Source organism: Pantherophis guttatus, chromosome 7, assembly GCF_059756535.1.
Source record: "Pantherophis guttatus breed Tessera chromosome 7, ASM5975653v1, whole genome shotgun sequence".
In the NCBI taxonomy this organism is placed as follows: domain Eukaryota; kingdom Metazoa; phylum Chordata; class Lepidosauria; order Squamata; family Colubridae; genus Pantherophis; species Pantherophis guttatus.
Genome location: NC_142069.1, coordinates 66,216,311 through 66,234,732, shown reverse-complemented (window position 1 = coordinate 66,234,732; position 18,422 = coordinate 66,216,311). Strand labels below are relative to the sequence as shown.

Here is an 18,422-nt window from a genome sequence, read left to right as displayed (position 1 = left end):
TCAGGTTCACATTTTCAAAAATAGTCTGAATCAGTATGAAATGTTACTCATTATGTAAATCCTCAAGATCTATGATTAAACCATAATTTCTAGTTCAAATATAATAGAACTTAACTGTGGCTCAACCAACTCTGTCCATTTATTTTTAGTATTTGAAAAAAAAATAATATGCATATACACTAAAGTAAAAAACTTTAGTTTTCATTCCTATGGATTTATTATGCAAAAACTGATACATCTAAGGCAGATTACCTGCAGTTCATAAAACTGCCAATTACACTGCATCAGCATACAAACTAGAAACTAAAGTACAAAAAAAACTTCAAGGCTATGGTGTCAAATACTAAAAAAATAATAAACACTGAATTCAGAAATCTCAGTTGTCTAATTACTTTCAACTAAAATTCTAACATTTTCTATTACTACATTAACATGATAAAGAAATGAATCCAACATGGAAAGGATGGAAAACTCAGATACAAAGTAAAAGATATAAGAAACATATCCAAGACGCATAAAGGACTTAAATGCCTATGCACTAACACTCAAAGTTTAAGGAACAAACAAGATGAATTTGAAGTACTAGTGCATGAAGGTAAATATAATATAGTTGCCATTACTGAAACATGGTGGGATGAAACTCAAGACTGGAATGTACAGGTAGTCCTCGATTTACGACTACAATTGAGCCCAAAATTCTGTTGCTAAGTGAAACATTTGTTAAGTTAGTTTGCCCCATTTTACGACCTTTCTTGCCATAGTTGTTAAGTAAATCACTGTAGTTGTTAAATTAGTCAAACTGTTGTTCAGTAAATCTGGCTTCCCCATTGATTTTGCTTGTCAGAAGGTTGCAAAAGGAAACTATGTGACTCTGGGACACTGTAGCCCTCATAAATATGAGTCAATTGCCAAGTGTCTGAATTTTGATTACATGACCATGGGGATGCTACAATCATCATAAAACTGCTCATAAGTCACTTTTTTCAGTGATAAAGGGAGTTGAAGTTGCCAGAACTTTGGGTGAGAGTGGCCACATCATAATGGAATTCAGTATGATGCAAGCACAAGCAATAGAACATAATCCAGTGTCTTAAACTTTAAAAGAGCTAATTTTAACAAACTCAGAGCCTAAGAAAAATTCCATGGATGAAAATCCTAAAGGGGAAAACAACTCAAGAAACGTGGGAAACTCTGAAACCCTGACCAGCACAATACCACTGAAAAAGAAAAACAAGAAATCTAAGAAGAAACCAGACTGGTTGCACAAAGATCTCTCTGATAAACTGAAAGACAAAAAGGACAAGTACAAAAAATGGAAAGAGGGACACATAACTAAGGCAGAGTATCAGCAGATAGTCTGAATCTGCAAAGATGAAGTCAGGAAAGCAAAGGCTCGGAATGAACAAAGACTTTCAACAAAAGTGAAAGATAATAAAAAAAAGTTTCTTTCAACATATAAATAACAAGAAAAAAAGTCAAGGAAACAGTAGGTCCAGGTTAGGCCAAACCTGGCTCAAAACACTAACTGTAAGAGGGGACTTAGAGTCCTAGGGGACAATTACTTAAACATGAGCCAGCAGTGTGCAGCAGCAGCCAAAAAAGCGAATACAATGTTCGGTTGTATAAACAGAGGCACAGAATCAAAATCATGTGAAGTATTAGTACCGCTTCATAAAGTCTTAGTAAGGCCACACCTGGAATACTGCATCCAGTTTTTGTCACATTACAAAAAAGATGTTGAGACTTTGGAAAAAGGACAAAGAAGAGCAACTAAGATGGTTAAAGCCCTGGAGACAAAACCATATGAAGAACGGTTGCAGGATTTGGGTTTGGCTAGCCTAGAGAAAACAAGGACTAGGGGAGACATTATAGTAGTACAGCAATAGCAATAGCACTTAGATGTATATACCACTTCATAGTGGTTTACAGTCCTCTCTATGCAATTTACAGTCAGCATATTGCCCCCAATAATCGGGGTCCTCATTTCACTGACCTCAAAAGGATGGAAGGCTAATCAACCTTGAGCCGGTGAGACTCAAACTTCTTGCAGTACTGCATTCTAATCACTGCACCACCATGGCTCATATTCCAGTATTTGAGAGGGTGCCACAAAGAGGAGGGGGTCAATTGCTCAACTTGTTCTGTAGCTGCTTGCAGCCAGACGCCATATGGCACATTGCTCTGGTGTAACTGTTTGTGGCAGGATGCTGTATGACTCATTGTGCTGGTGCCGCTGCTTGCAGCAGGATATCACATGCTGTGCAAGGCTGGTGACACTTGTGTACACAATGGCACAACATGCCACGCAGCCTCCTATATACAGTATTTCCCTGAGAATTTGACCCACCCGGAAAAGGAACCCTAGCCTGTGCCTAATATAAGCCCTACTCCAACAATAAGCCCTAGTTAAGCCTCGTCCACTGTTTACTTGTACGAGGTGGGTTGAGGCTCATGAGCAAAAATCAAGCTAGGGTGGGGATAGGTGGGTGGAGCTGCCTCAGATGTCCCACACCCACTTACATTAGGACTGCCACAGACAGGCCTCCCATGCCCCAACATCTCTCACGTCATTAGCCAACTTCTTCTGCAGCCGGACACCACGTACTGCATCGCATCGGTGCCACCGCTCGCAGGATGCCATATGGTTCATCATGCTGATTCTGCCGCTTGCATGCACAATGGCACGATGTGCCATGCAGCCTCATGCCACGAGCAGTGGCAGTGGCATGACAAGTCACATGGTGTCTGGCTGCAAGTGACCGCAGAAGAAGTCGGGTAGTGGCGCAACAAGTGTTGGGACATGGGAGGCCTGGCTGCAGTGGTCCTAAGATTAGCAGCTAAGACAGGGGTGTCAAATTTGATTTCATTGAGGGCCGCATCATGGTTATGTTTGACCTTGGGGGGCCGGGGTGGGTATGGCCGGGATGGGTATGGCCGGGATGGGCATGGCCAGCTCAATGTCACTCTTGCCAGGGATGCCTGTGATGGCCTGAGCGCTCCGTCAGTGAAAACGGGATCCCAACCTCCATTTTTGGCTGCGACAGTCTCCTGCAACCCTCTGCCAGCGAAAAGAGAGCTCGAGAGGGCTGCACGGAGCCCTCCGAAGCTCCGTTTTCTCTGGCAGAGGCACTGTCAGCCGGTCCTTTGCTGTTTCCAGGGCGGCCCCGTGGGCCAGATCTAAGCACCCCACGGGCCGGATCTGGCTCCACGGCCTTGAGTTTGACATCCCTGGGCTAAGACATCCTCCCAAAATAAGACATGGTGCTTATTTTGGGGCCCAAAAGAAAATAAGACCGGGTCTTATTTTCAAGGAAACATATGTATATAGCATGTGTATTTGTGTGTTATGTATGTGTATGGGTAGATATATACTTTCTTTTGAGAGCAAGCAACAGAATTTAATTTTTAATCTGTGCTAGTGTGCTCACAGTAAAAAATGGCAACAAAGGTTATTTAATCTTTAAAAAAATCTTAATCTTAACATCTTTGCAGTATGTAGGTTTCTGTCATCCACATTTAAACTTTTGTCTGTATTTGGTCTTGTTAATTTTACCTTGGGAAAGATTATTGTTTAGGAAGACAGAAAGAAAAATGTGATATGGCTAACACTTTAAGATTGCCTTCACAGTCTCAAAATGAATAATCTCTAATAGTTTAGCTTCAATACCATAGTAATATAAATAGTCTGCCCACTTGTTATAAAATCCAGAAGAAAATAGGAAAGGTGAAAAGAAGTTTGGTGATCGCTGAATTTATCATTCAAGATGTGTAATACACTAAACGTAGTTTTTGTTTTCCTTCTCATTTAATTCCATGGAAGAATCAGATTACAAAAGAAATTGGTGACTCTTTCCATAGCTTGATGTGGAAATTTGTAGTCCAGCATATCATGTGGGCATCGGATTGTGTGTTTGTGTGTGTGTGTGTGTGTGTTTGTGTGTGCGCACGCGCGCTTTGCTGCAGGACAGAAAGAAGCAAATGCTGAAACTGAAGAGGACTGCTTCTGCTGCTGGAGTTCCACAGAGAAGTGATCAGGCAGTGTCAGGAAAAACCCTTGTTAAAACCCAATTTTAAACAGTTGTTTAGTGTGCTTTACTTTTAAAGCACTGGGTGTGTTGTAGGTTAGAGGGAAGCCAGAAAAAAAGAGATCCTCTCTCCCATCATCCTCCTGCTTTTCAATTCAGCCTCCTTGAATGTTAAAAGGACATTTCCCCCCTCCCTCTCCTTGCTTATTTGGGAAAAATTAATCTTTCCAATTAGGTGTTAGAATGACAGCACTGCTTTGTTGGTTGCTAAGCCCCACACAGATTATAATAGATCCTTTCATTTTAAATCAAGGCTTGACTTTATGGTTTCTGCACTGCACCTCAGTTTAGGAATAGCTAGCCATATTCGCCTTCCTCTTACAAAAGCTTCACTGGAAAATGCCATGACTGGGAAAGTTTGAAGAGACAGTGGGAGAGTCAGGATAAAATATGCAGTCAAGGGAAAAAGAGAGTGATAGCTATAAAGAAGCTAGATTGCTTTAAGTTTCCCACCAAAGTGGCAGCAGAAGTAACATCAGTTGGCAATGTGGATGAAGATGAAGAGGACTCTGTTTTTAGGAAGAAGCTGTTCCTCCCAGAAAAAGTGGTGGTGGTGAAGGTCCTGAATGCTTACCTATTCAACCGATTCCTTTATATTATGAACCCAGAGACTGAGGGTTAGGAGGTGAGATGTTTCTCTTTCCTGATGGTGATGATGACCCAGAAAAACCAGCAACTCATTCACTATCTCTAAAGCAAATACAGTAGTGGCCAAAATTGTGGAAACCTTTTGGGAAAAGTGTATTTTCTAAAACTAGCTAATAACACCATTTTTTTTTTTTGGAGTAGTACCATAAAATTATATATCAATGGAAAGATAATTTATGAAGGATTTGCTATTAGAATAGCAGTTACAGTATAAAGAAGAAAAGTGAAACATGTAGAAAAAGCGAGATATACAAAAATTATCACCATTGAAAAAACGAGATATACAAAAATTATCATGTCAGTTAATGTAGCCTTTAGCATGAATTATGGCCTTACAATGTCTTCCTATGGAGTGAACTAAGTCTTTTAGTTCTGCAGCTCTTATAATGTGAAACCAAGATTAAATGATTGCTTCTATTAACTGGGTTTTATTGCTGGGTCACTTCTGATTAATAAGTTTCTTTAGTTAGCTCCATAGATTTTCAATTAGATTAAGGTCTGGGCTATTCCCAGGCCATTCCAACAGTGAAATATGATTATCTTGAAAACCCCCCCCCCCGAAAAAATGGTGTTATTAGCCATCAAAGCTCAAAAATACACTTTTCCCAAAAGGAAAAGCATTTTGTCTTATTGTTTGTCCTTGATTAAAGAACTTTTCAGCAGGAAAATGGTACTCCTTCTAGATCATCTACCCAAGGGAAAAGTTCATTTGAGATATCTGGTTGAGTTTGGGTACAGCCTAGTTTCTAACCCCTTCTTCAATAAAAATTAATACCATCATTACAGGCACAGTAATTGCCACCAAATCTTTTGGAAATAGGTTTTGATTATTGGGTATTGACTGATGTGATGAGAAATATTAAGTACCAGGCATCAGGTCTATCCTGAGTTTTGATCTCTCATCTGAGGCCGTAAACTGGGGTTGACCAGGGTGCAACCCCAATTTAACCTCAAGATGTATATGGCATTTCCAATGCTTTGCCAAGGAGATGAAAAACATCTCTTGTTACTTTACAGAGTACCATAAATTGGAGCATTTTGCATTCCCTGAAGAAGTCAGAAAAAGCCAGAACACATATATATCCTATTAAGGGCAGTCTATTTTCAGTTCTAGTTAGATCTCACAATGGCTTCTGTACTATATCTATGCCTCCACAGTATAGTAACCAAATTTGTATATGTAGGTTTATGCTCTACATTTTACATTCTAGGTTTTCTCTTCCTCCTTTCCAAATCAGCAGCTATTTAGGCTGATTTAACAGTTTTTTCATGCTGGAATCACTGATTCTTGCCTTGCGAGTTTCATTTACAAAAGAGATGTTTTGTTCTGAAGATAAAATATATTTCCATTTGGTTTAGAGCTCCAGGTTTACAATTTATTTTAAAAAAATAAAAATCAGCCCATTATACCTGGTTAGGTTGCACTGCTTTTTGCAGATAGAAATTTCTTGCGAATTCCCGCTGTTTAAATATTCCCCAGTTAATGTCAACAATGTTCCGCCAGATCTTGGACCATAATTAGGAGAAATCTGCCTTATTCTCGGATCCTGCATATGGAACAAAGTTTCATTTGTTACTTAAACCATATACAAACAATGACACATTGAAATAAAGGTAAAATAACTATTAAAATGAAATTATATAATTATAAAATAATAGTCTTTTACTTACCACATAAGAAAATGTATTCAAAGAGGTATTAGCTTGTCCATTTGAAACACTGCTTGAAACATTAAAACTTGTATTCTTTACAGGCCCAAGCTTGCACTCCAATCTTCAATAAAAACAAATATATTACTAATAAAGAGTATTTGTAACTCAGGGTTGACGAGGGATACTTGGTGCTCTCTGAACTTGCTTTTCTTGCAGACATTTCATTACCCAAACTAGGTAATATCATCAGTGCTAGTAAAGAGTGCAGTTTGCTGTCAATTTATATTCTAGTGGCTTGCCTGTCAGTGTTGGTGGGGGTGGTCTCAGAGATTCTTTGGTTGGGCTGTTTGCTGTTGGCTTCTTTGACAATTTCTTGATTGGGGTATTGTTTACTTGATTGTTGATCTGATGTTAACCTAACTCCAAGCTTAACACAGAATATAAAATGACAGCAAACTCCACTCCTTATTAGCACTGAAGATATTATCTAATTTGGGTAATGAAATGTCTGCAAGAAAACAAACAAGCTCAGACAGCACCAAGGACCCCTCACAAATATATTAATCATAATTAAACAAAACAAAAAATCAGAACCTCATAAGTAAATTGCAACATAAATAGACCAGCCAATGTCTAGTGTTTCAAACACTAAGAATATGACAAATCAGTAAAATAAAAATACCCTTGAACTTACAGGTGGTTCAGGAATAATTGATAGGCTATAGCTCGATGATTGATTGATAGATAGAATCTATCAATACAAATGTATTTATTTGTAATCATCTTTTTTAAAATAAACAATGATAGAGCAGTACAACAATTATTTAAAAAGTCTCATCTTAAAGAGTTTTTAAGAAAAATATCTTCCACTGAATATATTCAAAGAACACTATATAAAAAAGAGAAGGGATTAGTTACAGCTTTCTCCTTGAAAAGTAAATCCTTTCTTAAAATCATCCCTACCCTCAATTATTGCTGTAGAAAAAAGATTGCTTCTCAATAAGCAAATGGCCACATTCAACAATCTGCACAACTTTTAAAGACAGATATGCTTGGTGCTTCAATCCACATTAATATTCCAAGATAGTTACTGGGCCTGTATGAAATTTGCATATGATAGTGTTAACTAAATTCATGTCATGTTGGAGAAAAGCAATCTACTGAATATTTCATTCAGTGTTTTACCTTAACGATAACATTAGATTAAAATACAAAATAAAAAATAAAAAAATCTAAAAGAACACAAAAGAGAAACAAAGGACAAAAATCACAAAACAATCAAAACATTAAAAAGGTGCATCAAGCATACACAAATATTATGCCCTCTAGTTGAATATTGATTAATACCTTACTACATTAGCTCTCACCTCTTGCAAAACAGGGTCTCTTTAAACTACTAAATCTATTTGCAAATGTTTGAATTTTGTATTTTAAGCTTGCCTTGAATAAAATAAATACATATATAAAGAGTAAAAAACATTCGGAAAGTGACATTTCATGGTCAGTAGTAATAATCATTGAATGAGCAAGAACCATAACCTGTATTTTTCTATTAACATGGATAATACAATAGCCACTGAAACGGGAATATTTTTACTATAGACCAGGGCTGTCAAACTCAATTTCTGTTGTGGCCCCGCCCTCTGAGCCTGTCCCATCGGAGGAAGAAAGCTCCGAGCATGAGGAAGAGGAGTCAGCCAGGCCTCCCTCTCCAGGCCTCTCCCCTCTGGCATTGTCTCAGGTGCCGGCCGAGGGAGAGGAGATCAGTAGGGAGACAGCTGGCTCGGATCAGAGTGATGAAGAAACATCATTCCTGGACGCACGCCTCCGAAGGCGTGATAAACGTTTGCAGCAGCTTAGGAGGCGTGCTAGGGATTAGAACTGAGTCACTGGACCACACCCCAGAGACTATATAATAGAGGGTAGTGGTCAGTGATCCTTGTGACGAACAAAAGTAAACCTTGGATAGTCACTAAAGCCTCGTTCGGAACTGCGGAGAGAGATATTATTTCTGCTTGGACTTTTTGCATGTTAAGTACCTTATCTGTCTGTTTGTGAAAATAAAGGCATTTGGCAGACGGTGTGTCTATCGCTGCCAAGTGGGGGATAAGACCTGGGTGCGTTCCAAAGTGTTTCCTTAACTCTCGGCTGGCTGTGTTTGTGTGTGTATGGGTACGGGGACAGATCAATTTCACTGAGGGCCACATCAGGGTTGTATTTCACCTTGGGGGGGCCAGGGGAGGCATGGCCAGCTTGACATCACTTGTGTCAGGGGGGCTGTAGTGGCTTGAGCGCTCTGCCAGTGAAAACAGGCTCCCAAGCTCCATTTTTGGCTGCGACGGCATCCTGCAACCCTCTGCCAGCAAAAATGGAGGTCCGTTTTTGCTGGCAGAGGCACCATAAGTCGGTCCTTTGCTATTTCCAGGGTGGCCCCCCGGACCAGATCTAAGCACCCTGCAGGCCGGATCTGGCCCCCGGGCCTTGAGTTTGACATCTCTGCTATAGACATATTCATACAAATGGAGAGCCAGCTCAATGTAGTGGTTAAAGCACTAGACTAGAAACTGTGAGACTGTGAGGTCTAGTCCAGTCTGATAGGAAGAGAGCTGAATGACTTTGGACAAATCACTCTCACTCCACCCTAGGAAGAAGGCAACAGCAAACCATTTCAGAAAAAAACTTTGCCAAGTAACTCCAAGGACTAGTCCAGGTAGTCCAGGAATCACCAGCGACTCAAAGGCACCCTGTCCTCAAAATCATACGAATATTCATATGCTATTTTTCTGAATGAAGTCTATCAAACAACGGAGAAAGAGAAAGAAACAATACATTAAAATACAATTAAACCAAAATAATTGTATATAATATCATGCAAGACATTGAAGTTACCGTAGTTATTTTTGCCACACATCACAATATCTAAAGAGAAAAAAAAACCCCTCATATCTTACTTGTTTTTGTCACTAGTCTTGCCATCCACAATGCATCGCTGTCCCCCGACAAAGACTGATATTTTTTTTAAGCTGAGCTTATTATTTTTACTGAATCCAAAATCCCACCCGCACAGTGTCAGTCTTGTTGAAGCATCAAAAGCAGCACTTTTTGGAATAATCTAAAAGGGGAAAAAGAATAATAAATTATTATTTCTAATGGGCTTTGAAGGTGCTTTTTAAGAAAAGCAACAATACTGGCAGAAAATAATTTATTCTGTTGAAGATACCCCCCTCTTTAACTTAATTGTTCCTCCGTTTTCATTTATCACTGTATGAGCTTCCTTAGATATTAGCAATAAATAATACTGCCACTGCTACAAAGCTCTGAGTTATTGTGTTTAGGGGCACTGAACAAGCTCTGCATTGTAATAGTTTTTTTTAATACCCTTTGGTTTGCTTTTTATGTCTTTCTTGTGGTATGTGAAAGAATACAATGCACTTATTTTATTAAAAGTATGATACTGAATAGAAGAATATCAAACTGATGAAGCAACTTATTTCAGCAACCTGAAGGAAAGCTGCAATGTCTTCATAGCAATGACAGCTTCAAAGGTGTATAAATCAAACACTGTCTTGGGAACTAAAAAAATAATGTGGCTTTTACAATGCTGTCACTGAAAATACTATCTGTTGGTTACTTCTAAATTTCAAGTTAAAAATAAACTACATCCTAGCAATGCAGTGACAATCTCAAAAGGAAATGCTCTCCCCCCCCCAAACCAACTTCTGTATATTGTAAATTGCGCTGTAAATGTAACAATGGTGGGAAAATGCATGAATAGCAGAGAAGTTGTATAAATTTCAGTGGAGGGCATTTGGCAAGACACTATCAATAAAACATTGACAATGCTATAGGGCTTACATAGACATGCAATCTAAGTTTGATAAGTTTTTTGGTCAGAGAACAAAAAACTTTTTTATACTTGTGATAAAAGCGTTGTATAGTGTTTTATAGAAGTTGCATTTTTATTCCTAATAAGTAGCACAATTGTGTCTTTCATCATGATTTCCCTATTTTCCTGCTGGATCTAAAAAAAAACATTTCTATTTAAAAAGTGTTCAGGTTACTGTTCTCTTTGATATCCAGTAACATTGGCATCTTTTTAAAAAACTGTATCTATATAATGTACTTAGCTTAATTCTGTAAAAATATAAAAAATTAAATGCCAAAGAAAAATAGTTATTCTGAACATGTAAACACAAATTAAACCATACGCTTCAGGGCAACGAAGAACCAACCCAATTCCAAGTGCATTTGAAAGTCCCAGAGTCATACTTGCACATTTCCTCATGTTTTAATTATGTAAATGCTGCCAAAGGGAGATCTCTCCCTTAGAATTGGTTAATTTTTCAAACAATATTACAAATGGAACCATGCACAGTTGATATCTAGGTATCACAACCTGTAGTCCTGCGTGTAGTCTTTTTGAGGCTTTGGTGTTTGGTGGTAAACCATTTGGAAACAATTACTGCATAATTTAGGATAAGGGAAAAATAATAAAGCAAATATAAAAACTTCAGAAACATTTTATAAATATTTTACCCTTTCAATTGAAACCTGTCATCTTTTCAAATGTCCCTGTCAAGGTTCCGACTGACAAACCCAACCAAGCCACCACTCAGACTATCAGATCTCTTTAAGAACTATTTTATTGAGCACACATTTCAGCACGCATGAAAGCAAAACCAACTCTAACTATTTCCCGTGGTTTTCATATAATTGAAGGATATTCCCCTCCCTCCTTGTCACAAGTCACATTGTCAAATTAGGTGTTCTAGCGTCACCCAGGTAACTCCTTCAAGTCTCTGCCCAACACCTGTTGATGATCCCACGGGATGATGAGTTGTTATTGTTTGGCCTGACATTCCAAATCTCTCCCTCCCTCCATAGTGTGTGGAAAGTTGAGAAATGAAAAGATGGCTGTGGCAGCATGGGTCCTTTTCGAAGTTGACAGTCCCACAATGACAAAATCAGTTGAGCAGATATGTATGAGAGAATCGAGGGAGAAATATTTACAGCTGTTTAATTTTTTAAAGAAGATATTGGGTGATGACATAACACATATGCTGTATTTGAAATCCTTTTTGCTAAGAGATTTATGCTTGAATTTGGATCTGCTTGACTATTTAGTCACTGCCTGAGACAGAATATTTTATTTCTTCCCTGAATTTGGCTATTAAATATTGGATTATGCCTGGCTTGTCTTTTGTTACTGTAGGCCACTGGAGTGTGTGTCTTGGCAAATAACACAAAAACACCTGGCATGTAGTCACACAAGGTCATTTGAAAGCTCATCAAATATTGTGATGGGATTTTGGATAAACTTTTGTTTAATCTTAGTAGATATTTGCAGCCTACAAACACTGAAAATATGTCAATGATACCAGCTGTTGAAAGATAATTGTTGTGTATAAGCAAACTTTGTTTACAATATGAGGGTCAGGCCCGTAACTTCAGAAATATAGTATTTTACTAGTGAGGACAGCAGTAAATTTCTCTAGAAGAGCTGGTTTTTATTTGTTCTCCACATACATTCAAAAAAATATCCACAAAAAGAAAAGAAAGAGGAGGAAGGACAAAATGTAATGTTTGAGCCTTGGGTGGTTATTTTTTAAACTAGCTTCTCTTGCAATAAACTCTAAACATGTTCAAATAAATTGCTAGTTCAAGCATGCTGGCTATATTGATTTTATTTGGATTGCTGTGACTGTTGCTTTCCATGTTTTTCCTTGTGTTCATTCCTTTCCCCCCCCCAAATACTTTTTATATCTCAACATCTGATTTCATAATTTTTCTAAAATAAAATTTCTTATTAAAAGCATATCTATTTGCCAAGATTTAATAATTTGCATAGTTGATGTTTCAGAACTGACACAACTTAAGCTAAATTCCTTATTTTGTGCTTTGGGGAAAAAAATCCAAACCACCTTTCTATTTATTTTCAAAGAACTGAGAAGAGAGAAATCACTGGTAGGCAAGCTAAATTCAATAATTCTACTGTTCAAGCAGGTTTTAGTCATCTCTATTTAGAATTTAAAGGATGGGAGTAAGGATACCAAGTAAGCACCCTTTAACTAGAATACTACAACTAAGAAAGGCTTCAGCTACTACTTCCTTCCTAATTTTTTGCCTATCTATCTCAAATCTGATCGATCGTATATATCCAACTTCACACATACAGTTTCAGTTGTATTGGTACAATTGCCATCATGACATTTGTACTACCTCCCCAATCCCAACATTGTTGCTATGCAGTTTTAACTGCTGTGGATTTAAATGAATTTGCCCACAATTTGCAGAATCCCGTGGAGTTGTACCATTTGTCATAGATACTTAATCCCTTGTGTGAAGGCTAAAATGGAATAGATCTAGATCTGTAGCTGTTATTGCCTGGGTGATTCTGTGATCTGAAATTCAACTAAAAGTTTTCTCACCACATTATTGGCAAATGTAATATTGATACTGACTCAGACCTTTATAACAACTACCCTATGTTCACTTTAACATCAAAATTATCATTTAACATATTTTAATTATATTCTTCTTTCCAAAAAATAATTTTATATGTTAAGGATTATTGCAAATACCAGAGGTTCTTTTGCATTTCTAACAGCCAAAACAGTCCTGTGCTATATTAAAGCTATAGGCCAAATATGGATAATCTTTTTTTTAGTAGTATGAATAACTGTCATGGTTCAGCAAAGCATAAAATCTGCTTGAGTAGCTATCAGCCGTTAAGATTTAGGAACCTAAATGCATCATTACTTTCCTTTTAGAAACAAAACCTCCAAATCTTCCACTTACTATGGCACATGCTCTGGGGATATATTACTATTTATCATTGTCATAGAATATTTATTGCATTTTCTAAAATATATCCAGCACATGAACTCTGGCTTGAAATCAATCGAGTACATTTTAAGATTTTTTTTGTCATTTATTAACTTCATACAAAATTACTCCTCAAAAAGCATAAGCACTGTGCCCCATTTAACAAATTAGTACTTTCTTTTTTAAAAAATGAGATAAAGCAATAACCCAACCCAGACCTTTGAAATTACTTCATGTAGGTTGGTAATACAGAGATAATATGCTCTCACCATGTCACAAAGTGCCCAACAGGGTGGCTTGGAACAATTTCATGCTAACTCTGAAGACTCTTCAGCGTGTGACATCTCAGCCACACTAAGGGACCTAGTCCTTGCCCTCACAGGAATAAAGGGACTTAATGTAGCTTTAAATATGATTTACATTCATTCAAGCACCCTTGCACACTACGTGAACTACATAAGAGCCTAATGTAACTATGAATCAGACTTCATAATTTAAAAGTTATTTAGGGTCTGCCATCTGCCCTCATTTAGTTTGTATAGGCTTGCTTAAAACGAATATAAAGGCTCCTTTTTTAAACGAGATGAATTTCCTTTCCTATGGTGTGTCTGTATATATTAGTAAAGTGCAGAACAGTGAAAGGATGTTCACTAATCTTTCCTGAAGTCACAAGCCATTATGGAAAACATATTTCCCATTATTCTGCTAATATTCCATTTCTGTATGGTTTTCTCTTTTATTTCAACATTGCTTAGAATACATGTTTAAGTTTCAATAAGAGCATATTTTTTATTTTCCCAATCAGATATGTTTTGAATGCCATTAAAACATTTATTTAAAAATAAAGCATTTCAGAGTTTATTCAGAGTCACAAAGTGACTGCCACTGAAAAAAAATACAGTGTAATATAGATGGTAATAATGATATGCATTAGGATCTACAAATTCCACAACCATTCTGTAAAACTAGATTTTCATAATTATTAGAAAATTAATATTTAATAGAAAATTATTTTGTTAAACACAGAGACAGACTCTGAAGATCTTGCAGTGACCATAGCTAAATGAAAATAGCAATGAGCTATTATGTTCTTTATACCCCTTTGTATAATATTACTCTTATTTGCTCTTTTATTTACAAACTTCTAAAGCTGAAAATAGCTATTGTTTCTCCCCTTTCAGAGTGGTTTATATGAAGACTATAGTGAGTGCAAAAGATAAGATGGATTGCTTAAAGAAAAAGCATTAACTCTCTAGAATTGACATTACATTTTTTCTCATGAAGGAAAAAGTTCTGAAGAGGCAAAAATATTTTTTTTATTTCAATCAGTTCCAAGATTTTTTTAAAAACAGTATCATACTGTTTTAGCTCTTTTTAGGGATTGTTTTGAGACACCTACAATTATAATATATGACATAGGTAGCTATATAAGTCCTGTAAGTAATGATATATATGATATGACATGATATATGACATATGATATGATTTCTGATTAGGTGAAATCAGGTGTAAAAGACAGTACCAGTTCACATATTCTTCTCTGAACCTCTCCCAGTTTTAACTTAGCTACAAATATCAGAATAAAGCCTCATGCTTTATCATGCCCCTATCTCAGCTTCATGGAATTCCTGTAGAAGTACAAAGGTCTTTTCTTTACATCTGTACTGCTTTCACATCGTGTTCTAAACAGAAACTTTGACAAAAAGTTTCAAGTAAGAAAACAGTTGCGGTGAGATGTTCACACATCTGGACCATCCTAAAAGTGCAAATTAACATAAGGAACACAACATAATCTTTGATTTACAGAAATGCTTCCCCTATATTATGGTTACTTTGTGTTGTAGTTTTATGCTTCACTGATATCCCATATCCCATAGTGACAGTCTATGTAGGTTTCAAATAATTGGGGAGGGGAAGGAATAGAGTGAGCCAAAATATAAATAGGGTTAGGGTTAGGGTTAGGGTTAGTCAATTAACAGCAGTGGACCTCATCTCCCCTCATCTGGGAATAAGTTAATTATTCTTCGTTTTTCAAAACATGAAAAGAGACATTGTTGAGGACCATACATACTTATTGCTATAGCAACTTACAAATAATTTGTATATGTTAACTATGATCTGGCTCATGTTATGCGGTTCCAGTAAATAAAAGATAAAGGTAATTTTACCTCAGAGATTTTAGGTAAACATATGTTCTGTGTCCATCCTCCTATATGGCATTCCTGTGGCCTCACACACTGATTGCCACACCATCCACAGTTCATAAAAGAAGGTGCTAGAAGGCACTGACTGCACGTGCTAAAGTGAGAACATCCCGGTCCATTTAGTGGAATCTTGGTTACCTAATGGGTAAAACATGACAGACACATAGAAACTAATTATGAAGACTAGCAGAAGATTTATACAAAGCTAAGGTGCTAGTAATTTTCAGTACCTAACAACACAAAACAAAAAAAACCAAACATATACCTTAGCATTATGTGTGCAATTCACATCCTGTGCAGTCTTCTTCGTGCTATGAACGAGAGCTACCCAATAGACTGTGGATTCTTATTGTTATTTATCATGAATTTGCCGTATCTTGTTCAAGGATTTTCAATTTTGTTAATCCATTTGCATTTCTCCAGTATTTTATCTTTTTTGGTTACGTAAAATATCAGCTAAAGAGGAATTATTGCTAATCTCTGGAAGCAACCTGTCTGTCACCAGGAATTGTACAACAACAAGGGTTCCTGATGAAGCATGCAAAAAAAAAAAATCATCTATCTCATTGTACTTGCAAAGGTGCTCCATATTTTGTTACCATATACCAGTATAAATAGATTATAATATAGATTCTATATAATTTACAGCCTGAAGTTGAGCATGATGACATTAATGGGGCTTAATATTAAGTATGTATAGTTAAGATCACAACCTGATCAATTTAAATTTCAACTTAAAAGCTATGTTTATGCATGCCCAAATTCAACATTAGCAGATATTTAAACAAGAACAAACAAAATCTAGCTATATGCATAGTCTAATCTCATAGTCAGTGCTCAATGTGTGGAATTCACTGGATGAGATGCTTGCAAAGAAAAGTTTGTTTCCCTCTGCTGAACACCTAATTCTCGCAATGCTGCCTAATGTTTATGTGTATTTGTCCATGTTGTTGTGTGGCAGCAGTAGTATTATTTATATTTATTATTATCTTCTTTACTCCCCCCTCTTATTGGGATTATTATAATGATGATTGTCATTATTTTGTTGCTTTGCATGTACATCATTCTACTTTCATTTAAGGCAAGAAAACTGCTAACCTGATAAAAATGTATTATAGCTATCCCTATAGGGATAGGAAAAGTTAAATGAAAGTTCATAAAAAATTAAAATACTTTTGTGATCAATGAAGACTATCAGAAGTAATGAACCAGATTACCTTTGCTTCTTTCCCATGACTTTTTTGTATTGCTTTATAGAAGGTGGCAATTAATTGGTATCTATGATGTTTGCAAAAGTATAAAAGAAATGGATAATAATAAGTTTCAAATGCTATTTAATCCTCATATAAAATTAACAAAGGGCAGGAAGTTTTAAAGTTTCATTCTTTTAAGTTATTGTGTATTTTTGTCCTACATACTTTCCACCAAAGTAAAAAAAAAAAAGGTATCTAACCTTATATTTGCATTTCCTTTCTTTGGTTGGTTTGTATCACAGCTTCCCTATTCAAACAATACTCAGTTATTCATTTACTTGCCTCCTTAGGAAAAACAGTGAGGAAATACAATATACACATGTCTGGAAAGGATGCAAAGGAAAAATAATTGGAATCACAGATTATATTAAATGATTCAGTCCTGAGGGGAAATAGGTGATTTTCTCTTTTGCAATCAAATGTAAAGAAGTTTAGTTGGTCGATGCATTCCATTTAAAAATGGATATCTGATATTAATATTCCAGATTAGTGCTGAATTATAAAATGTTAAACCTGGGGTATAATCATTTCATGATCTCACCTATTTTCATGAAAAACTCTTTCGGTTCCATCTATCAATAAAATAATATACTGTATTTTCACTTTTCTTTGATACAGAAGGAAATGTGTAAAGAAAAAAAAATACATCTAAAGTAGCTGAATGTAAACACTATTAGGATTATATGTGTATATGTACACACATGTATCTATTTGTACATACATTGCCCAAAAATGCACTTGACCAGGAAGCACAAAAAATTATGAATAATATTTTACCTTCTTCCCAGTGATCACCAGAATATGCCCATCATTGCCTAGGGAATTCTCAATGATAACTTCTGAAGAAACAGGGTGGGAATCTAAATGGAAATTCATGTATGGTGTTGTGCGTTCAGAACGAGAGATCACTATCTAAAAAAAGAGAAACATTAACAACTATCACACAGTTTATATTTATATCACACAGTGATTTTAATCTACAACTATTGCTTTATGGGGGGAGGTGGAGTTAATGATTGAATATAGACAGAAGCTACTGTAGATAATTTGAATGGAGCATTGGCACTGCAGGAAGGAGGTTTAGGCTGCAGATCTACTTCAGTTATGGTTAATTTTTTTTCTTCCCATATCCTTTTCAGTTCAAGTTCTGCTTTCCATTGTAATTCACAATGGATGGATGCAACGGGGTTTTTTTTTATTCCAAAGAACTATTGGTAGACATTAATTTTGTTGAGGAAATAGTACGGGTGGAAAAGATGTACTTTCACTGTCAGTTTCAACATTAGGTGTTAGCTTCTACAAAAGAATTTCAGTTTTGCAAAAAGCAAAACAGAAAGGAAAAGTAAAGACTAAAACTCCTACTTCTTAATGAATCTTCTACATCAGAGATGGGGAATCACAGCCCCTTTATGACTTGTCGACTTTAAGTGCCAGAATTCCTGAGCCAGCATGGTTTTAACATTTTATATTTATATAGATAAAGAACTGCATTTTTATGACGATGTAGTGTTGTCATTCAAAATTGCACAAACGTTTCTGATAATATGGAGCTGTAGTGTTCATGGCTAACATGGCTGACAGAGAGTTTGCTACCCTTGACAGGTACATAGCTATATCTTCGTTTTCTAAACCCAACCAAAAAAGCTAATATTCTTTAATGCTTTATCAATTCTCAGTCTAGAAACTTATTTTGTAAGTTTTACTGTAGTTTTAGATATAAGAGGAAACTGATGAGTACCCATCTGTCTGTAAAT

General features: G+C 36.4%; 1 protein-coding gene across 5 annotated transcripts in view; it reads right to left on the bottom strand.

Annotated features, from left to right (window-relative positions):
• The window catches only part of MET (MET proto-oncogene, receptor tyrosine kinase), a 146,927-nt gene that overhangs the window by 50,248 nt on the left and 78,257 nt on the right, over positions 1-18,422 (bottom strand). For 4 of the 5 annotated variants that reach the window (XM_034431027.3, XM_087874185.1, XM_034431026.3 and 1 more), the window contains exons 4-8: positions 17,446-17,580; positions 15,380-15,553; positions 9,338-9,498; positions 6,405-6,507; positions 6,144-6,280 (exon numbers count right to left, since the gene is read on the bottom strand). In XM_034431027.3, coding sequence (XP_034286918.1) covers positions 6,144-6,280; positions 6,405-6,507; positions 9,338-9,498; positions 15,380-15,553; positions 17,446-17,580 — 710 coding nt within the window. The remainder of the gene's footprint in view (positions 1-6,143; positions 6,281-6,404; positions 6,508-9,337; positions 9,499-15,379; positions 15,554-17,445; positions 17,581-18,422) is intronic. The other variant, XM_087874184.1, reaches the window with a different exon arrangement.